General features: G+C 47.6%; 1 protein-coding gene across 2 annotated transcripts in view; it reads left to right on the forward strand.

Moving 5' to 3' along the window:
• Positions 1–21670, forward strand: part of TGFA (transforming growth factor alpha) — a 104738-nt gene extending 83068 nt beyond the window's left edge. Inside the window, exons 3-6 of one of the 2 annotated variants that reach the window (XM_058551004.1) lie at positions 451–568; positions 12212–12361; positions 15185–15294; positions 17433–21670. In XM_058551004.1, coding sequence (XP_058406987.1) covers positions 451–568; positions 12212–12361; positions 15185–15294; positions 17433–17440 — 386 coding nt within the window. In that variant the 3' untranslated portion in view covers positions 17441–21670. Of the gene's footprint in view, positions 1–450; positions 569–12211; positions 12362–15184; positions 15312–17432 lie in introns of those variants that run through there. The other variant, XM_058551003.1, reaches the window with a different exon arrangement.
• Positions 21671–23159: the final 1489 nt, after the last annotated feature.

Consider the following 23159-nt stretch of genomic DNA (forward strand, 5'->3'; position numbering starts at 1 on the left):
TGTTGTTGACTGAAACGTTGTTATGCAGCACATGACTGTATAGTACTCTTTTGTATCTTTCTTCTGGTTTCTTGCCTTTAAAACATTTCTATGAAGGCTACCTTAAAAACATGATGACTGTCACTTTGCAGAAGTAAAATTAGGTCACTCTTGGGTAATAGGCTTTAAATAGTAAAATTGCTCTGAATGACACTGAACCTTTTGGAGAGGTTGTTTTGTTTTTACAAAGGTAAATAAATTTAAATAGCCCTGCTGGAAAGCACAAGATGCAGGAATCTCTGGTCCTGGACTTAGAAAGTGAGTGAAAGCTGAGGAGGGGAAGGCTGTAGGGACCAGAAATCCCAGCCATCAGGGCTCCAACCCCCCTCGACTGATGGGGTGGGGGCCAGGGAGTATGTCTCGCTATGCCAAATTTGGACCTGAGCCAAATGTCTTTTCTCTCCCAAGCAGAGCCGCCCGTGGCCGCGGCTGTGGTGTCCCATTTTAATGACTGCCCGGATTCCCACAGTCAGTTCTGCTTCCATGGAACCTGCAGGTTTTTGGTGCAGGAAGACAAGCCAGCATGTGTGTAAGTATCACCTGGTGTCCTGGGGTTCTAGGGTTGGGGATGGCCCGGCAACCAATTAAAAGAGCATATTTATCTCCACAAGGCGTGCCAGAGGCCCCTGAGACCCCTGGAGCGGGACATGTTGGAGGATCAGAACAGTGGGCTGGGGAACACCTCCAAACCCAGCTGGTTAAAAATCCAGGTTCCAGAGCCCCAGCCCAGAGCCACTAAGACAGAACCCCTGGGTGTTGGAGCCTGGGGATCTGCATTTTTAACAAGCAACTCAGGTGTCTCCTGGGTTCAGCAAAGTCTGAAAATTCCTGGATTCGAGTTTAATTTACTACTTACAATTCCTGGAAGGCAAGGCACTGGGTTGGAGCCCTTTGAGTAGCCAGAGTCTCTAAGATGAGGTCTCTGCCCTCCAGCATCTTTACACTACAGCTAATAAGTGGGAAGTGCATGCAAAGGGTTAGTTTACATAAGTGGTAACAGAACAAAGAACAACTTGGAAATGAAGATGCATGCCGGAGCATGGTGGTTTCCACACCAGGCCCAGCGTGAGCCCCCTGGGGCTGCTGCTTAAAGTACAGCTGAGCCCCATCCCAACTCACTGAATCAGCATCTCCAGGAATGGGACCCAGGAGTCACATGAGTTAAGAGCCACCAGTGGATGCCATGGTCAGCCAGACAGAGGAAGGAAGGCACTTGAAGAAAGCTTCCTGGTGCAGGTGGTAGGGTTTGGCTAGTCGGGAGAGCAGAGAGGTTACTCCAGGCCTGGGGTGTCGGGGACCTGCTCATACAGGTCAGTGCGGCTACAGCAGGGAGGAGACAAGATTGGAGACAATTGGAGACCAGAGCCTGTTGGAAGAGAGCCTTCATTCTCTAGGCAGTGAGAGCCATGTGGGCTTTGGAAAGGGATGTTTTAAGAAAATTAATGTGTCCGTAGTGGAATACTGTTAGGTGGCTGTATACTCAACCTTGCACTATGGACATTGGGGGCTGGATAATCCTTTGTTGTGGGGACCATCCCATGCACTGAAGGATGTTAGCAGCATCCCTGGCCTCTACCCACTAGGTGCCAGTAGCACCACCACCCCACAGTTGTGACAATCAAAAATGTCTCTAGACATTGCTGACTGTCCCCTGTGGGGGGCAAAATCACCCTCTGCCCCCATTAAGAACCACACATCTATATGAAGTTGCCGTTTTTATAGGTCAAAAATGGTTGCAAGTCAGCATTTTCATATGGTCCAACCTAATAGTACCAGTAAATACTACCAAATGTTAATAAAAGCTAGCATTTTTTTGTGTTTGCTTCATGCTAGGCACTGTTCCAAGCACAACCTGTGTGTTAACTCATGTAATCCTCATAATGACCCCATGAGATAGGTACAGAGAGGTTGTACCCAGGTCATAGCAGAGCTTACATTCAAACCCAGACTGTCTGGTTCCTGAAGCTGGGTTCTTAACCAGGATGCTTAAGGGCATCATATCCATTAGCCCAAGAGAGATTGGGGACCAGGAGAGCCTGTCACAGTAAGAGTGGTGGGTAGGGCTTTCCTCTTCCTGAGGTGCAGCTGCGTGACCCTGGGCAGGCGCCTCTGAGCCTCACCTGGAGAGGCACACTGGCCACCTTCCTTCTGGGAGGAGGACTGTGTGAGGCTCCCAAGTCATGTCTGCAGAGCTAAGAGCCCTCCCCATCCCTAAATACAAAGCACAATGAGGATAATAGTCACTGTCGTTATTCATGATTATCATTCTTATTAAAATACACTTAGGGACCCCTGGGGGATGATGGGATTGCTTTTATTAGTAGCGAGGTCAGTGTGGAAAAACACCAGCCCTGAAGGAAGTGTTCCCTCTCACTCCCTGATCTCTGAACCCTCCCAGGGCAGCGGGCAGAAGGCTTTCTCCCCTCCAGCAGCGCCCGGTGCTGGACCTCAGGCTGCCCCTGGCTGTGTGTTGGGAGGATCTCTTTGGAGAGAGAGGGCAAGTCTTTGCCCAGTTGTGATCAAAAGTGTGTCAGAAGCTCAGTTTTTCCTCCTCGAGTGCTTTCCCCACTAGACCAGGGGTTGGTGTAAACTTTGTGAGAGCTGGCAGCCTCGAGCCTAGGTCAGCAGATGACCCAAAGCAGTAACCTTATCTGTGGCCGAGACCCCCATCAGCTGGTGGAAGCCTTCTGAAAGCGGCAGGTGGGGCTACTCTCCTGTTCTCCCAAGTCTGGATCCCAACCCTTGCACTTGAGTAATCAGGGAAATAATTGCCCATCACATTTACACATCGTGTTTTGATAATCAGGATGACTGGCTATCTCTCCCCTCATTTACGTAAATGTTACTACTAATAATAAAAGTGAGCTCTCCATAAAAGTTGTAGCTGTGTGCCAGGCACTGCTCCCAGCACTCCACATAGAGTGGCTCATGGAGACCTCACAGCTCCCCTCTCAAGTAGGGGTTCTTGCCCTTATTGTATAAAGAGAAAACTGAGGCTCAGAGAAGTTAAGCGACTTGCCCAGAGTCTCAGAGCTAGTAAATGCAGAGCTGGGCTTCAATCTGAAATCAATTCCAACCCCAAAACCCATGCTCTCAGTTACTGCCCCGGAGGGCACTCTGCCTCAGCCTGGGAAAGTTCACCTCAAATCACTAAGCTCTTTTGTTTCCAGGAAAGTATTGGCATCTTCTCCCTGCAGGTAAACCTTCCACCAGAGAAAGGTCAGAGTCATTCCCAAGCTCATTGCCCTGACCACAGACTCTTAACAAGTCCTTCCTGTGGGAAACAGCCTAGAACCCCTGGCAGTTTGGAAATCGGACTGTCTGTGCAGATGCAAGGCCATGCAAGCAATTACCACATCTTTACCTCAGTTTCCCCACCAGATCTTGGCGGCCCAGGGGTGGTATTCAGCCCACAGACATGTTTTATGTGGTGGTAGATGATGATCCACATTGTTTGGTGGTTTTAGTTAGTTGTAAGCATTTTGCAAGTCAGGTTTCTCGTCTCCATGCAGATGCCCAACTTCTCTTGAACGGGGCATGCCCTCTGCAGTTCTCTAGTTTCCACCTCTCCCTACTGCTCCCCAACACTGAAGCGAATGTCAGTGCCCCATCATCCTCCTGCCACCTCTGTTCTGCTCACACTAGCCCACTTTGCTCACCTCTGCCGTGGCATGAGCTGGTAAGTGCAGTGAGGACAGGACCCCATGCCTTATACCTTTTGCATTTACAGTACCTAGAATGTTCTAATTAACTAATTCCCGCTAGACCAGAAACTCTGAGTCCGTGCAGAGAAAGTACAACATTCTGTCCCCGCTCTTAAGAACCGCCCAGCTTTGGGGAGCTGACACACACATTCTGGCCAATAAAACTGACACACGTTGAGGTAAGACCGTGTCTGTCATGCCCTTATATGGAAAACCCACAGTGACCCAAGATTATAGTCTCAAAAGAGGGAGCTCTTTCTAAAATACTGTCATTCTTATGCTTTATTTTCCATAAGAACAATAGTCTTGAGGTTTCCAGAGAACCTAAAATGACATCTCACACTAAAATGTGAAGTCAAGAAAAAAGTTAACTAGTCAGAGATAGCCAAAGATAGTGGAAACTATCCTTAAATATGTATGCTTCAGATAAACCCTAGACTGATTTTTATGACTCCCTTTAATAAATCCCTGCTAGTACCCAACTACATCAGGAAACAAATGGGAAAAGAATTTCCAAAGACAGTAAAGCCATAGAAATGCAAGGTTGGGACTCACACACCATTTTTTCCCTGAGGGAGATTCCACAAACTGTTGGTCTGCTGCCTGCAGAAGCCTTCAAACAAAGGAAAACAGTTGAAGGAAGCCACCCAGGTGACAAGTTTTAAGGGTTCCAGTGTCAGCAGCCAGTGGCAACTAGTTTGAAGTTTCTCACCTGTGCAAAATGCTCCTTCGTGACTGAACTCTCTGACTTAACTTTCCCACAGCAAAGAGTGAAAACAAATGGCTGTCAGCCAAGGAAAACATTCCACATGGCCCTGGCCACACACATTCCGGTGGGACCTGAACAGAGTCGAACACCCAGAGAGAAGGGACCACCATTAGTGCACGAGCAGGCTGCCCGTGTCACCAAGAACACACCTCCCAAGAGATCAGGATTGGGTGTGGTTTCCTTGTTGGCGCGTGAGCCACTTTATGTAGCTCTCCAGTCATCTCAACAACCAGCAGGTGGTGGGTGCAGGAGTTAAGAAGTTAGGACATCACTCCATCCACGTGTCTGGAGACAGTGCATGTCCTCATTCTCTCTCTACCCCCACTGGAAGCCGATCCTGAGGGTCACATATCAGGCAGGACAACGCAGAGTTAAACGCATGGATTGGGAGGTCAGACAGACCTGAGTCTCTCATACAAGTGATTTAGCCCCAGTAAGCCTCAGTTTCTTTGTGTATAAAATGGGGATATTAGTACATCATAGGATTATAATGAGAATCCAGTGACCATAATGCATGTAGAGCTGTTGCTGTTCAAGACGAGAGCCACTGGACACACAGGGCTACTTAATTCATTTAATTAAAATTTAGTTTCTAGTCGTACTAGCCATATTTCGATACCTCTAAGTGGCTACTGGCCACTGTATTAGCACAGATATAGAATATTTCTATCATCACAGAAAGTTCTATTAACACTAGAGAACATTCAAGCCCAGATACTAGCAGTACATAAGAGCATCTTCCATCAGCACCAGCACCACCATAGCTGAAGGATATAGTGAGGTCCTGCTGAAAGGAGCAGTGAAAGTCTCGTAGACCACGGACCCCGGGCTGTCCCGTGAGGCCCTTGGATCAGAGCTGCAAAGGAAGTCCTTCCTCCTTCCAGCCCACTCCTCCGCAGCCCCTGGAGCAGAGGAGTTATAGGACTTGGGACTCTAGTTCTTAAGAGGCCAACAATGGGTAAGCCCAGTACAGGCATCCTTGGGCTCAGTGTCCCCACTCCCACCCCAGCCCTGTGGCATTTCTCCACGTTAAAGGCAAGTTAGTATAAACATATTTCTAAAACCATGGTCCTTGGCGCTTAGTCAACTTGGTCCTTGGCCCCCATATTAAAGACTTTATCTTGGGATCTCTGCCAAAAGACTTGGCTAAAAATCAGAGCACTAGCCTCCTGCCAGAGAGTACATCATTGTTTATGAAGACACAACATCTCTCAAGAGCCTCAATAATGCTCCCATCCTTCTATTTACGTTTTTAGCACTTATACAGCCCTTCCTTTGTGTCAGTCACTGTTTATTGCACTTCACAAGATGTTAACTCATTTAATGCTTGTCAGAACTCTGTAGGGTCAGTTTCATTACTATCATGTTTTAAAGATGCAGAATCAATGGCACAGAGAGGTTAAGTAACTTGCTCAAGGTCACACAGGCAGTAAGTGGGGAATGGGATTTGAACCCATGACAATTTGGCTCTAAGTCTGTGCCATGTTATGCCCACTTTTGGGACTCTGTCCTGAGGAAATAATCTCGAATGCAAAGATGTGTACACAAAGATAATCACCTGGCATTATTTACGAAATTGAATACAGCCTAAATGGTAAGGGTTCAGCGAAGCAAACTGTGTACATAAATTACTGTACAACCATTTTAAATGACTTTTGCAGAGTTTTCTAATGACATAGTAAAATGGTGACGAGGTATTAAATAAGACGTTGATACAAAATTGTAAAAAAATGTATATGTGTATCTTAACTATGTAAAAACTACATAGAAATAGTCGGGAGGGAAGTTGGACTGCCATGGGGGCAGGAGGATTTGCAAGGCTGTGAGCTTTCCATTCTTTCTTTTCTTTCTGCTCTTTTATAATCTATGTACTTTCCAATTTGCTTAGAAACATTCCTTTTCTGGTTGGGGAAAATTTTCCTTAAGGAAAAAAATTTTAAGAGCACAGCTCTACATGCATTATCGTATTTCTTTAAAACTTTAAAAGGGCACCGTGAACCAGGTGCAATAGGGGCTCAGGGCGGGAAACTGAAGATCTTGAAGGCCTGGGCAGAGGAGAAAGAAAGGCATTTCATAGATAATTTAATTCTTCTTGTTAAAGCGGAGAGGCCTACAGCCACAAAGTTTGCTCCTAAGAAAAGCTCGAAAGCAACCTGCAGACCTATTCAGTAACAGAAATGAAGGCCTCGGGGACCCCTGGCTGGAGCACGGTGCCTGTCTCCAGCCACGATGGCTCCTTTTACAGCTCAGGCGATCTCCTTACTCTCCTACACTACGCTCTTTCCTTTCTTTCTTTTTGGTTTTTATTTTGGGAAAACAGCCTGAATGTGATTCCAGAATCTCATTTTCAGCATTATGAAGACAAAACAGCATTCTAGAACCTTGTGTTTGGCAAATGGCAGTCACTGTGTCACAAAACCCACTCGAGACAGATGAAATTAAATGGTCAAATGATATAAGAAAATGTTCGGCCCTACTCATTTCCCATTCTCCTTTGCGATCAAATAACTCGTATTTTGTTCAGATTCCTTCCTTAAAGAGGAATGCAGTGTCTCTCGTTTCTCCTGCACCTGATATGAGGGGACCCATTTTACAGCCACCACCCTGGGGAAATGCCCAGAGAGAAAGGGAGGGAGGGACAAAGGAGAAGAGGAAGTGGCATATTTTGAACTGTTGGTGCTTGGTTCTGTGTACTCAAATGCTAGTTCTACCTCAGTGGTTCTCAGGCCTGGCCCTGCATTAGAATCACCTGGGTGCCCAGACCAATTGGATGAGCATTTCTGAGAGGGGGGGTGACCTTGGCCCTGGTATTTTCCAGAGCTTCCCAGGTGACTCTAATGTGCAGCCAGGTGGGACCCAGTGCCTACCTGAGGTAGAGAGGACAGCAGCTGAGTCAAGGGTGAGTCATTTGCGACCAGGTGAGGTGACTCTTCCCCTCCTTGTATGACTTGTACCTAAAATAATCAGCATAATTAAGTCTAATATCAGTAGAAGCTTGGGAAGTTAAAGAAAATATGTCACCAAATCCTTTCTTTTCTCTCCCCTCATAAAAAGCAGCTGGGAAGCATCCTCATTATTACAAATGATTGGGTGGGGGGAGAAAGGACCTCCCCTCCCCAAGGCCAGAAAGTCTCAACTTTGGCCGCCCAGTGGGATCATCTGGGAGCTTTAAAAATACTAATGCCCAGGCCTTACCCCCAGAGATTCTGATTTAGTTGGTCTAGGGTGTGGCCTGGACATCAGGATTTTTTCAAGCTCCCCAGGCAATTCCAGTGAGCAGCCAGAGTCAATGTCACTGGTAAAACCTTCCTGGTGGCTCTCAACTCTGGCTTCATCAGAATTACCTTTGGCCTTTTCTTTAAAACACCCAGGCCCCGTTTTCAGAGAGATTTTGATCTGGGAGATCCTGGGGGAAGACCAAGCATCTGGACCACAGGCTAGTCTGCGTCCCAGCTACAGCTGGCTGCTTGGGGCTAAGATTTGCTATTCTCAGAGCTCACCGAGGCCGTGACCTGGAGTCTCCCCCATTGGGCAGCAACCCAGGTGCCTCCTGTGCCTCACTGGGGAAGTCTTCTTTCAGAAGCACGTTGGGCTCCCTAACTCAGTGAGACTGAGATTTGAGTATTTGCAGCTGTGACACTAAGGTGACAGAGGCATTCTTGTTGGCATGAAGACTTTCCTAATGGGCTAGGACCTCTGCCAGGGGCAGTTTTGAGGCGGGGCTGGTTGTGAAGTGCCCAGCACACATAAATGGGGAATGTTACTCTGGTAGAAGAACATGGAAAGTTGGCAAAATGTGACTCAGCCCAGAGGGTTATCTTTCTTAGTGAGTTAAGACGGTACTGTTTGGGGGCATCTTTGTAACTTACCATACCCACAGCAAGGAGACCCCTTTATGGGACAGTCAGCAACCCATCTTTCTTTTTTGCTAAGAAGTTTGTGTGTTTATCATTAAATCACTGTTCCAGAGTATCTTTCAAACCAATTTGCATTACCCTAGAAAGGTAGCCTTCATGGTTGAGATTGTTGGTTTTAAACTCTAGAAACCCTGTTTCCTCATCTGTAAAACAAGGTAAATAGCAGCTCTGACCTCACATGTGGTTGTGATTGTTGGGATTAAAGAGATTAATTCATGTAGGAGTTTAGCACAGTGCCTGCAATAAAGGGAATGTGTTGTACTTAGCACTTGGCTGCCACTCTTTTATTTTAATGGGATTTTTTGGAGTCCCCAGCATTAATTTGTTAGTTCAAAAGGTTTTAAGGACCAAGCAGTTGAGGAGGTGTTAGAATCCTTCTCTCCCAGGGCCTGCAGGTTAGAGTAGGAACATTTCAAGCTGTGTGAAATTACCTCTTGGGGTGCTCATCCTTTTATAGCCTGGACCTTTTACAAATGGCTGTGCAAATCCTCATTACACTACCCTTCCTAGGAGGAAACGGCACTAACGCCTATCTACAGAGAAGGCCCATTGGCTTGGCTGTACCTCCTGGTTAGAAATCTAGGCCCCAAGGCCCAGGCTCCCCAGCTCCCGTCTGTTCAGTGGTTCACCAGAGATTTTGTAGAGTTTTTGTTTCACAGGAACCTGGAGGCTGGCCTAAAGTGAGGCTGGCAGAAAGAGCAGTCAGAGAGGTGGGCGTAGTCCTGAGGGCTTCCAGAGGAGGAGGAGAGGATAGATCCTTGGCAAGAGCTATGGAAAATGGATGGGTGACTGGGCAAATGAATGAGTCTGTAAATTATGTCTTTTTGAGATGGAGTCTGAGGAGGAGAGCGAGGAATAATATTCCAGGCAGAGAAGACAGCAGGAGTTGAGATGGGCAAGTGGTGGGTAGCCATTCATTCACCAGCCAGGTGTGTCCCGAGTGCCTGTGGGCCGGGCACTGGTTTATTTGACACTAGGCTATTAAGGGGGGTATGTGTTGGGGTGGGGGGCGGATCCTGGGTTGGCTGGAACCTAGGTGACGGAAGATAAAGTGGAGGGGGATAGATTAGGGCCCTGCAGAGCAGGGGTATCAGATACCAAACAGAGGAAGCCCACAACCCAGGTGGGAGCCATCTGGGTACAGGGTGAAAACTCCAGGGTGGGCTGGACGAGGGACCCTTTGCAGGGTTTTCTTTAGACACTGACACCTTAGATTTATGCATCACCTAAGCCTGCTGCTTATCACCTCTCAGCCTCTAGTTCAGTCCACTGTAGCTTCCCATGGTGGGAAGGGGCCAGTGCCTTTGTTTTCTGCACGACCTACAGAGTGAGCTGTTTCTTGACTTTTACCTTCACATAATTTTGTTATTAAAAGCAAACAAAAACAAAAAACAAAACCTGCCCCTGTCCCTAGCCCCTCAGCCTTTCCCTCCTAGCCCGAGACTGTGAGGGTCAGTGTTATTCAAAGTTCTGTGATCCAGATCGTTTTTCAAGAAAACTCTCCTTGCCAGAGAGCCCCCCTCTTTTGCTTTATTCCTCCCCCATCCAGGACCTGCCCTTTTCTCCTTGGGTCTGTAGAGAACCCTATATGGCATTTCCCATCCTAGTTGGCGTTTCCCGTCCTAGTTGGCGTTTCCCATCCCAGTTGGCATTTCTCATCTTAGTTGGCATTTCCCATCCTAGTTGGCGTTTCCCATCCTAGTTGGCATTTCCCATCTTAGTTGGCGTTTCCCATCCTAGTTGGCATTTCCCATCTTAGTTGGCCCTCCTCGGCTTCCTTACTTACAAAGACTGGAAACCCTTTGCACCCTTGTTGAACCTAAAACCTCAAATCTCTTTTACCCTTTCAAGATTGGAGACTAAACCAAAGCCAGATTTGATCAAGAGCTTAATCTGTGGCATTCTTACCCCAATCCCTGTTCAGTATGCAGGGAAAGCAGCCCTGGTGAACAAGCGAGAACTCGGACTCTAGGGTCAGAAGACCTGAGTATGAATTTCTCTCTTCCCAGCAGGGTGGGCACAGGCAAATGGCTTGACTTTCTGTGCAAGGATTAAATCAGAAAACATATATGAAATGTAAAATAACCCTTTACAGAAAAGCAAGTGCCTGAATTCCAACTAAAAAATACCTTTACATAAGGTACATAACAACTGGGCTTTGGGATAAAGAGAGCCAGTGAAAGACTTTTCCAATAGGCTGCTTGACAGACAGAAGCTTGTGTGCTCTGGTACCCCAGGTTGTAGCTTTAAGCAGCAATTTTTGCAGCATCTCTTATTTGTCATAAATCTTAAGCCCATACAATACCTGTTCTTTTAACATTAAAATGATTAGATTTTTGTTAACATTAAGCATAACCTATGCTCCAGGAAAATATACCATGTTTGTCCTGTGGCTCCAAGTACCCTTCTGGCGTCTGGGGTCTGGCAGCCCAGGAGCACAGGTTTAGGGGAATCACAAATGTGACGAGCCCTGGCACAGTAGCAGGCACACCAGGACCCCTAATTCCCTTTCATTTTTCCTTGTTCTTCAAAGATCTTTTAATCTAAAAGTGAGGGTGACAAGCTGGCTACTTCATCAAAAGTTAGACTCTTAAAATAAAACAAAACTTTAGCTATCATCACTGTGTCCGGGGGGAGAAACAAAAGTTAAATCCAGTGTGTGATGTCTGGTGCAAGGCTGCTCCTTGGGGAAGTCCCCTGTGGGAAGGAAGCTCCCCACCTGAGAGGCAGTGGTGATCAAACATTTTCGTTACAATAAGAAAGTCACCCCAGACAAAGGGACCTGTGTGTAAGCTAAGTGGCTTCTATTGGGAAGAATCATATGCTTGGAGGGAAAAATAAGGCTGCATCAGAAAATGACTATCACGTCCTTATGGCTGGAACATGTCCTGAGGAATCATCACGGGAGAGCCACTTGTGCCCCCCCACCCCACCCCCACCAGAATCGAGTGGGGGGAATTTGGCATAGCTGAGAGCTGGACGGAAGCAGTAGCAGCAGCCTTTAGCACCTAGGAGGAGGCTGTTACTGAAATGATGGATACCTAAGAGTCTCTGAATAGTAACAATACCAGTAATAATACCACCTTGTGTCGGTACTGCCCTTCACAGCCTACACGCATGCTCATGAGCGTGACCTCTGTCATGCCCTTAACTAATCCTCTCATGGAGGGAGGCCAGGTGCCGTTGGAAATGAGGACCAGGGTTCATGGGAGATTAGTGGCTTCTCAGGTCCTACAGTTACCAGATAGTGGCACTGGCCCCTACTTCAGTACATGCCTCGCATGCTGGGCCACCCAGAAAACGCTTGCAGAACTAGTTAAACTTGACGAAGAAGATAAAAAAGCAAACCACAGCCTGTGTCTCCCTCTGGTTTAGAGTGTTTTCTTTCTCTCGTCATCAGAAATTCTGAATAGACACATGCAGTTTAAAAATAACCTGGATTTTTATGAACTGCCAGAATGAATTTCGTGGCACAAACACATTTGCTGCCTTCTTTGTTCCGCAGGATTTGGCATAGTGACAATAATAATGAAGTGCTTCAGCAGCGCCCTCCATCCTCAGATGATAAAGCCGATTAGTTACCCCTGGTTCTTTAAGCAGAAGGAGCCTGTGCTGGGAAGTAGGAGCAATTTTGCTGACATCTTTGCCTCCAGTAGCCAAGGCTGGAGGGGCCCCTTTGGGCTTTTCCGAGGGCTTCCAGTCCCTCCGCCCAGCCTTCCCTGGGGTGTGGGGGAATGAGACCTTCTGCCTGGAGAGCCTGCTGACGTCCCTGTCTTCCCCAGCTGCCATTCTGGGTATGTTGGTGCACGCTGTGAGCACGCAGACCTCCTGGCCGTCGTGGCCGCCAGCCAGAAGAAGCAGGCCATCACCGCCTTGGTGGTGGTCTCTGTCGTTGCCCTGGCTGTCCTCATCATCGCATGTGTGCTGATACAGTGAGTATCTGCTGCCCCCGGCCCACCTGCCCTCCCAGGGACATCTGCAGCATGCCCAGAGAGCAGGGCCACCCCAGCACGGTTCATTGCTGTGATGTCTGATTGGTGTCAGCAAAGCCAAGATGAACTTGGTGGCAGACAAGCTGGGTAAAGGGCACGCATCCTGGGAGGGTCACCAGCAGTGGGTCTGTGTACTATGGAATCCAGCGTAGAACCAAAAGCCCCCTCTCTCTCTCCACTGTTGGGTTTGGAGCCCTCAGAATTGTGATGGGGACATGCAGGTGCTCCAGAGAGAACTAGAAATGGCTCCCAGCCTGCTTTGGGTAATAGCAGAAGAGCTTCCTCTCTGCAGAAGGCACTTGGCAAATCCTAAAGCCATGTTGAAGGCCACTGTTGCTATTACAAAAGGCTTACGATAGCCTTTCTCCCTTCGCCACCTCTCTGCCCTCCTCATCCTCCAAAATGCAGTTTCTGCATTGCATCTTCCAAAAGCTTCCTGAGCCCTAGGCTAATGGAGACCCTTCTCAGGTGTTTCTTAAGCCCTGTTTGCTTGCCCATGTTTCCTGACTGGATTGCTCTGCAAAGGGAGAGACCACAGGGCTGTGTTCCTAGCATCCAGCCAGATTTATTACCTGGAAATATCTGGAGACATCTAAGTCACAGAGCAAGCCCTCAGAGAATTTATACCTAATCAGAGACACACACAAGGAATTCACAGAACAGCTAAAGGCTGCTGGTCAGCTCGGTGTGGATTAACTCAGGGCGGAGACAGTAAGCGGATGGGCCATTTTGGCAGGGGCTGGAGTAGGCAGCCGCGTGTTAATGCAGGAAGGTAGACTTCAGCTCTCTGAGGTTGCCTAGGATTTGGACAGATAAATAAGAGTCCCTGTCCTGTTTGTTTATTGGTTTGTTGCTGTTGGGGGCATCTAAAGCACGTGCTCTGGTTCTGGTTGTTGACAGTAACCACAGCCTGCTCACATCCTTCTCCTGGGCCAAGCCAGCATTAAGTGGTGAGGGAGGAGGTCTGAACTGGGCTGGCCTTTCTTTCCTCCCCAAATAGTATCCATTCTACTCCCATGGGTCTTGGGAAAACACATTTGCAGGTAGTAGACAAGGAACCCTGGTTCAGATTGGGACATAGCTCGGGCTCTGCCACTCATGAGGCCCCTCCCCAGGGAAGCAGGAGTAACCTAATGGACACTGGCTTCAGTTCTCACAGCTGGCTAGCTATGTGTGCTCCAGAGTGCTGTTTCTGTGGCCAGGAGGATCCCAGAGCTTAGGAACAAGACTGGGTACCCATGTGGGCCTCCCTAGGGGGACTTAAAGGCTAATTTTGCCAGATTTTCTGGAGACAGGAACAATCCAGGATGCCTGGACAGCCTCTCATTCCCAGGGAGGCAGCCAGTGCCACATCTTTACCCTTCCCCATCCTGTCCTCACCAGAGACCTAATTCAGAATCCCTGAGCCAGAGACTAAGCCCTCATCCCCACCAAGCTGCTGGTTGCCTGGGCATGGGGCTCTCTTAAGTTGCAGAGTTGGTTGGGACCAGCTCATCCCGAGCCAAAGGGATCTAAAGGCCTTGATCCCACTGCCCTGGGACACTCCTGGCTGGGAAGTGATTGGGGTAAGCCTGCCTGGCTAACTGACCACAAGACAGCAGTCTCTGGTGGATCAGGAATCAAGGCCTCTAGATCCAGGACTCTGCAACTCAGGAGGGACACATGCCCAGACAGACCGCCATCCATGACAGAAGCAGATTGGGCAGGAATGTCTCAGGCCCCTTCTCAGCTCTGCTGCCCAAAGATCCAGGGGCCCCAGGACCCTTCCCACGGCAGTGCCGGGAGAGAGGGGCTGGGGTGGAGATCATGAAATGCCACCAGACAACAGGAGGGAAGCACAGCAACAGACTTGTTTCCTCCTCTGTTTTCGGACTCATGTCAGAAAGCTGGAGACCCCTCCTAGCCTCAGTTGGCGGTTGCATAGACCACATATATGTCAAGGTTAGAATGAGTAGAAACAAAGTCCTCTGTGGTTTCCCAAGGGAAATAGTCATCAGTGTCTCTAGGTAATTAATATCTTACTCAGTGCTTTCTTCTCTGCCCTTCTTTTGGGTTCTCTGGTTCTTTTTTCATGCTAACTCTGCAAACTGTTCATTCCTGCCCACAGAGGGAAGCAGGAGCATTCATATCCTTGATGCTTCAGGACTCCAAGTAACGCAGGTTCACTGAGAGGTTGTGTTTGCCACAACCAGAGAATATTAGTCCTCAGAGAAGGATTCAAAGCCATGGATATCCGTGACTCATTCTCTCATTCTTTCCACGGGTCAATTCAGCCCATCCACGTTCCATGCTTTGCTGCTGGCAATACCTGATGGATGACTCCCCTTCCAAGCCCTCACAGCCCCGCCAGCCGGAAGTGGCTGCTTTGTCCCAGTCCTAACAGCAGTTGTGAGGCTGTTACTACATTTATGGAGTTACTCAACTGCTGTTCTATGGAGAAAGCAGCCGAGTGGGTGGCCAGTCCCCTCTGACAGCCAGGGAAGCGGGAGCCAGGTTGCCCTGTGAGCCCTGAGCAGAGCTGCGCAAACGGAACTGGTACTTTTGGGCGGCCAGCAGGTGCTTTTGTTTTGGGCCAGCACCTGCCCCAAAGGCCACTGTCCTGCAAAGCCCTCAGCCCACTGCTACATCTGTCCCTCTGGAGGTCCCCACAAGAAGGCCAGTTTAGAGCCCAGAGCTGCCCAGCAGACCCCTCGGGCAAACACTGCACTGGCCAGGCACTCCTGCCAGGCTCCTGCCCAGACCCTGTTCTCTGTGTCTTTGTAGCTGCTGCCAGGTCCGAAAACACTGTGAGTGGTGCCGGGCCCTCATCTGCCGGCACGAGAAGCCCAGTGCCCTCCTGAAGGGAAGGACCGCTTGCTGCCACTCAGAAACAGGTAAGGGGCTGCACTGAGAAGAGGCCTTCTCTCCCTTGGGAGACACTACTGGGTGGAGAAAACAACCACCTTCTCCAGGTCAGGGCAGAGATTCTTAGATGATGAAGCGGGAAGAAGGGAGAAAAGGAAAAGGGTATTTATCCTACCAAGTCGGGTTTAGTTTATTCTAACGTGTTTCTTACTCAGAAGGGAACTCTTTGATCATTAATGGTGACTATGACCTTTGACAAGTTACTTAACCTCTCTGAGCTTCAGTTTTCTTAGTAAAAAGATGATGTGCAAATTGAATGAATACTGATATAAAGTACATAGTATAGTGTATCACAAACTGTAGACACACAACAGATGTTCATTCTCTTTCCCTTGAGAAAGACACTTCCCCTTTCCCATTGGTGAAATGAGGGATTTGGCCTATAGAAGGCCTCTAAGGTCTCTAAACTCTTAGAACCCGTGATGTTCATTAAGTGTACCCTTGTTTCATAAATATTTTCACTGACATCCACAAAAAAAGATTGGACATCTGTACATGGGGCCAAACCCGCATCTCAGGAGCCCTCATCTGAGCATCATTGGCTCAGGGCTCATGGAGTCAAGTAGCTCCTTTATCCAGACTAGTCTGAAGTCTCACATCAGCAAGTTTCTCTGGAATGCTATTTTGACCAATAGAGCCTATCATAAATTTAAAGTTCCTTTTCAGGAAGTAATGGGTCAGGAGACCATCATCACAGGCTAATCCACCTGAAGGTGTCCTTCTCTAGTAAACAGTTGGCATTCCAGAAGCTCAATGTTGCATGGAGAGGGTAGGAAGAAAGATGACTGGGAAGCTGGAACACTGATGTGTTCATTAAACCTCATGGTAATCTGACCTGGAGGGAACTGAAGGCCCAGGAGCACCATTTATGTGTTCTTCATTTCAAGAACCATAGTAATTGTGCATGAGCAGTTCTTTGGATTTTGGAGGATGCTCATCCATTAATCCTCATAATAGCCTTAAGAGGGAGACGATTTGTGAGCAATGTGGGTAAACTAACACTGCCAGAGGTCTGCTCGGATTCCACCATGAGTCCCTGGGGGAGCTAAGATAAGAACCAGGGCCTCTGAAGGCCCCACTCATATCTCTCTTCCATGACCTCAGGGAACTATCCGTTGAGCTAATGAAGTTAAGTGTTATTTTGTCTTTTAGCACCAAAAGAAAAATTATTTAAACCTTTTAAAAAAATTTATAACAGATTTTTAACTGTTTGTCTACACCTCAGCAGAGTCTTTTAGGGTAGAGTAATTTTCTTGTTAATGTTACTTCTCTACCCACATTTGAGAGGACGTTAGCTTTGAGCCTGGGATAGGTCTGGCCTTCCAGAGATGGCCACTGAGGCTGAAGCCCCTCTCCATGAGATGATGCATACCTCCCCAGCTCCAGAGGGACCAGGGCTGGAAGATGTCCAGGCCAAGCTGCACTCAGGAACTGCTGGGTACTGGGTCCATGCTGCCTCGTGGTGACAGCCACAGAGGATGCCCTCTGGATACTGGGTCCATGCTGCCTCACGGTGACAGCCACAGAGGGTGCCCTCTGGGTATGGGGTCCATGCTGCCTCACGGTGACGGCCACAGAGGACGCCCTCTGGGTACTGGGTCCATGCTGCCTCACGGTGACAGCCACAGAGGGTGCCCTCTGGGTATGGGGTCCATGCTGCCTCATGGTGACAGCCGCAGAAGATGCCCTCAGGGCCTACCCATTGGGAAACAAATGGGTCCATTCTTGGATGGCCTGAGGGGAAGCCATTCTGCCGCCAGAGCCATGGACCAGCTCCTCAGCTGCCCACTAAGCCACCCCTTATGGGAGAACTGACCACAGGCTGGGTTGAATCACCTCCAGTTGAATTAAGGCCCTTACAACAGGACGCATCCCCCATTCTGTTCTGCCACAACTCATTCACTTTCAGTGAGCCTTTGCTTTGGTGCTGAAAGCACAGTTTCAGAAGCTGCTGCCCCTGAAGTTGAACCAGCAGAATTGGGACTTGGGCCTGACTGCCCAAGAGAACTTGGTGGCTTGGGCATCTCCAAGTTGCTGTTCCAGGCCTGTTTTCCCAGCATGGCTGGGGTCTGGCCTGCAAACTTAACCTGTTTTTCCTTCCTTCTAGTGGTCTGAAGAGCCCAGAGGAGGAGTTAGGCCAGGTGGACTGTGGCAGCCTGATGAAGAAAGGACTACTTCAGGACAGCACAACGAGGGATGCCCGGGACACGCGGCATGACTTCCTCCTATGCCTGCAGTCACCTGTGCAGCCCTTTTGTCTTTTGTGGGCCTTCCTTCAAAACTCTGTCAAGAACTCTGTCTGCTTGGGGTTATTTGGTGTGACCTAAAGAAGAAATCAGTGGACCACGATTTAAAGACTGGTCAAAAAAGAACTACAAAGGGGTGGACTACCTGTTTACCTAGATAAGGTGTGTGCGTCAGTTGGCATCTGAGCCCAGGTGTGTGTAGTTGTCTTCCGCCAGTCAACACTGCTGGGCTGTGTTTCTTTTTAATGGGCCCATCTCCCCACAACAATATGCATCCTGCCCAACACCAGAGAGTCCTATAGTTGTTACGGTTTTTTCTCATCTGCTTATTGAGGAAGGAGGTGGAGAAAGGTACCTATTTATTGTTACGTCAAGACGCCAAGGATAAGAGGAGCTGTGTCTGTCTTCTGTCCACGAGACTCTCAGCCAGCCCGACATCTTCCACAGACACACAATGTTGAGGACCTTCCCAAGCCATCACCCCCCTCGGAGATAATTTCTTATTTATTAGATGGATAATGGTTTTATTTTTAATCTCTTAAGTCAATGTAAAAAGCATAAAACCCTTTCAGACTTCTACATTAATGATGTATGTCTTGCTGGCTGAAAAGTTACACGGATGAGAAATCTCTGGCCTGTTTGGAACAGCTAAGGCTTGGGAAAAGCCATCCAGGGGGCGCAGAGATGGAAGCAGAAGACGAGTTGCTGATGGGAGCAATGATTGGGGTTCAGAGGGCGTGCCATTTAACACACGAAGCAGGTAAAAGCCCCTGGATACATTCTGGTAGAAGAGTGAGCAAATCCAGCAGCAGACATTCATCACCTCTGTCGGGGGAGAGAGGACGAGAGTGCCTGTGGGTGTCTACCCAGGATAAGCACAATCTTACTAGACTGCTCCGTGATTAAACGTATTAACTTCGTAGTGAGCCCTCCAAGAGGATGTTTAGAAATAGAGCATTAGCAGAGAGCCACGGGCATTTGGGGCCACATCCATGAAAGGGGGACCAGTCATTTATTTTCCATGTTGTTGCTCGGTTGGTTTGTTTATTTTCAAAAGGAGAAATTTAACTTTCCTATTTATTTTCAAGAATTAGAAGAAATACTCCAGTGATTTTTTTTTTTCTTTTCCAGTCAGGATGCTGGTTTTATTAACAAACACTCTAACAAGCCATCTCCACCTTGTGGGTCTCGCTTTCTCCACAGAGAGAAGGAGAAATTCTTCTCCTGGGCATCTGGGTACATTCTGACCCATTGGGCTTGCCTGTGGGGAGCACTGGTTCCCTCCAGCTGAACAGCAGGGAACTCATCCCTAGGAATTTTCATTAAAATTTGGAAACAGAATACAATGAAATAATATATAAACTTCGTATGTGAGGGAACTCTTTATTCATTAATATTTGAAAAATGAAAGATTTCTACCTGTTAATTCTTCAGTGCATCTAGCTCCTCATGTCGTGAAAAGAACCTTTAAGATATGTCAAGTTGGCTTGAAATTTCTATCAGGTAATTTTCTCCTCCCCTAACTCTTCTTCCCCAGTCTGTCTATTTCAATGAATTTTCTCTATATTTCTTACAGTTGAGACAATTATATGACCTGTGTCTTCACTTTGGCACCTTTATTGAATGATGCTGCACCCCAAGTGCTAAGAGCAGAAATGGGATCTGTGCCCCAGCTGGCCTCTAATGATGTAATTGACACAGCTCCCAAGTTTTAATTATATATAAAAAAAATAGGTTTAAGTGTGCATTCGTTGGAATGTACTTAACCTTAACGTGCATCTGCAGCAGCAGATATGTGGGCTGAGGCTTGACTGCAGCATCTTGCTCAGAGACCAATCCAGTTGACACTGGTGTGTAGACCTCCGTTTATACTCACTTTTCTCCTCAGACTCTCCTGAAAGTCTGAGATTCCAGTTTAGAGAGACTAATGAAAGTGGAGTAGCCTCACTTGTATTTAACTTGATCAAATTTTACGTTAGGACAATCTTTCCTCAGTCTTGTAGAGACTGTTTGAGATCTAATTGCCTTTAAAGAGTATGAACTGATGTGAAAATGTTTTGTGAGGCTTTTCTCACCTAGTGGATGGAAGGATCGGTGTCTAGTCTTTAGGCATCCAAGAGCCTTTGCAGACGTGTGAGAAGAGGAGGATGGAAGCAGAAGGAACCTTCTTGGTTCCCTTTGGGAACTTCAGATTTAGTGTCTGTGAGTGCTCTGGTCCTCAGGTCTTCAAGTCACAGCTGCCGGTGCACCCTTCCTTGTGCCTGTACAACCATGCAGTGAACAGGCTCAAATGTGTGCCTCCCTATGAGTGCCTCTAAAGTCAGTCCTCTGTAAATCAGCAGGTCTGAAAAGAGTTGGAAGCAGAGGCTGGGGTCCCAGCAGGGCTGGGTGGACCTTTGTCCATGTCCCAGGATATGAGAGCCTTGCTTCTTTGGTGATTTCTCTTTTAGAAATCAGATGGCCAACAAGCATTGGATTCTTGTGCCATTTCATGGCATTGGTACTTCTTGGGTTGGCTGTAAAAATGCCCCCCTTTCAGGTTAAAAATGCATCTTCTCATCTATCTCTGCAAGTTCCCTTGCTCTTTAGAAAGCTGTGTTCATTATGATGAGGGAATCATTCACAAGGCCCAGCCTGCTAAGCAGCCACACACCTGGGAGTGGGGAATGCAGCTGCTTCCGATGTCTGTCTCAGGAGAAGTGAAAAGCCCCACTTAAAAAAAAAGGGAGGAGGTGCTTCTAAATCTTTTATGGATCCTGGATTCTCCCACTGCTCTACAGGCTGTGACTTCCTTAAGCATACTGGCGGGAAACATTTTCTTCTAGATGGAAAGATATACAGCAGCTAATCCTGATCTGGAAGACACATCTGGACACCTGTAGAACCAAGCAAGATATGAGCTTGCCATTGTGTTCCAGCAGAGGAGGTGGGCAGAATGTCCCCAGAGTCTATTTTCTTAAGCAAGGAGAAGGAGGTGGGATTGACACTCCCCCGCCCACATAGGTGAGGGAGGAGAAGGTGTGGTTCTAGAGCTTCCTGGGAGACTGTTCTCTGCAGGTGGAGAAAAGCATCTGGCATCTTCAGCCAGGTTTTCCAGGGCCAGGTTGTCTCAGTGCACATGGGCCACTGGTTGCTTTTCCAGGCAATTTTGGCGGGAATGAATCAACGAGGCTCCAACACTGCTTAGGAGACCCTGACCCCTTAGTAGGGTCTGGGCTCTGATTTCTCCCAGCCTGCTCAGCCAAGGAGGAGAGGATGATTCAAAAGCCCAAGACCAGGGGGGCTATCACAGAAACAGATGAACACATACGTTTGTTCTTAATGTTCTAACGTAAGACCTGTTCTCTCTAGCCACTGATTTTACCAGGCTTTCTGAAAGATCCTAATGGTAAACACACAACACACAGAGTACTGAAAAACAACCCATCTTCCTAGTGTAATAACTTACTGAAGTGTTCAACTTTTCGTTATCTTTATTATAACAAACCTGATGCTTTTTTTTTTAGAACTTGTTACTCTGACTTCTGTATATGTTGCACTGAAAAGGTTAATATTTAATGTTTTAATTTATTTTGTGTGGTAAGTTAATTTTGATTTCTGTAATGCGTTAATGTGATTAGCAGTTCTTTTTCTTAATATCTGAATTATACTTATTTAAAGAGTAGTGAGCAATATAAAATGCAGTTGCATTTTCCAGTAACGTGCATTGTTGTTCAATTGTACTGTACCTTGTTTGGAAGGATGAAGGAATGAACTCTTTTTTTTTCCTAAATTGAGACTAGAGCTTTTCTTTCATGAGATTGGGATATTGCTGAAGCAAATTACAGTTTTTCTCTGCAAATGTGAATGATGAGGAAAAATTAGATGCTCTTTTTCAAAATGTGGGAATCCTAAAATTAACCACAGTTGATCCCTGTCTACGTGAAGAAACCAAATTCTCTGAAGTTCTCAGTGTATAAGTATTTCATCTACTGTGTCTCCGACAATGTGCTAACTGATGTGAAGGAAAATATAAAACACACAATCCCTGCCCCAAAGGAATTGAGATCTGGCTGGGAAGACTGACTGCAGAAAACAATTCTAGACAAAATACAAATAAACCGTGAAATTGTATGATAGAGATTATGTGTTAATAGCTGTGGTTCTCAAAGTGTGGTCTCCAGACCAGCAGCATCAACATCACCTGGGAACTTCTTAGGAATGCAAATTTTCAGGCACTACCCCAGACCTATTAAACTCTAGATGTGCCCCATACCCCTCCACCTTCCAGGTGATTCTGATACATTCTCAAGTTTGAGAACCACTGTGCTCTAGGACTCAGTAAAGAGCAAATTAGTGTGGGGCTACACTTTTTAGGAAAAGCTTTATAGAGGCCTTGCAGAGGAAGTGAAACTTAACACAATTTACCCTAAGTGTTCAAAGTTAATAACCATCAGGAAGTATAGTCTTGAATAAAGGCCTACATTTATTTGGATCTTCTCTGCTCAGCCTAGTTGAAGGAAAAAACAGGCCTGTCCATCTTCTGCCACACCCCCACCCACACCCCACTCATCCACCCCCATTTCCCACTGCCCAGTTTCTCCTGTAAGGAGTTGTTCTAAAACTCTCAACCCCATTCTTACAAGCCTTGCTGCACTTCTGACCCGTGTGTGGACCTCACATGTGCAACATACTAGGAGCTCATGGAGAAGCAGCGGAGAGTGAAATAGTTGCTGAATGGCATGAGATCTTGGTACCTAAGGAAGGTTCAGCTTTTGGTAGAAATATTTGAGCATATGGAGCCTGTTGTCCAGGCCCCAGAGGACGTGGGATCAGTCTAACTTGCAGGAAGATGGAAACCAAGACAACTACTTGTCCAAAATTCTCTGGCCTGGCGTCTGTCCCTCGATAGACCTTTACCCACCTCTTAGGAGAGAGAGAGAGAGAGACCTGCTACCCATACTTGGTGTTCCCCCTCATGACCCTATTCAGTCTTCAGGGACATCCCCAGGTCTTATTTCTAGCCCACAGGATTATGTGCTCGTCCTGTTCCTTCTCCTCCTCCCCAGTTTCCAAGCCCTCTTCCTGCCAACACTGCCTGCTTGCCGGCACCGGTGTCCAATGGCTGTCCCTGGTCCTAGTCAGGTGCACTAGACTGTTTGGGGTGTTGGGAGGAAGGACCCATCCCAGGAAAAGCACAGACCTCCTCTCATTGACCTGTAGGTGCAAACTTGAATCCGTGTTCTGGACTGTTTTGGCCTGGTCTTTTTGGATGCTGTTAGCCCAAACTTCAGATCCCGGTTTTGCCTGGTTTCTGTGTGCCCTGACTCCTGCCCGGCCCAGTTTTGGGGTGTTTGAGTGTGACGTAGCCTTGCCTCCACTCGAGTTCAGAGCTCTTTGCCCAGTGGCCGACTGGAAATCTAGCCCCAGCACTCCCTGACTCCTGAAACTCCCTCTTCCACGTTTGCTCTTTGCAGGACTTGCTACTTCCCACAGGCCCTGAGGTTTCTGCCATGGCCTTTCACCTCCAGAAATAGGGAGTGACGTGCCTGTGGTCACACAAGCTGGGTCTAGCAATGCCTATGCCACTGGGATAGCATCTCTCACCC

This window comes from Diceros bicornis, chromosome 12 (assembly GCF_020826845.1).
Source record: "Diceros bicornis minor isolate mBicDic1 chromosome 12, mDicBic1.mat.cur, whole genome shotgun sequence".
Classification (NCBI taxonomy): Eukaryota; Metazoa; Chordata; class Mammalia; order Perissodactyla; family Rhinocerotidae; genus Diceros; species Diceros bicornis.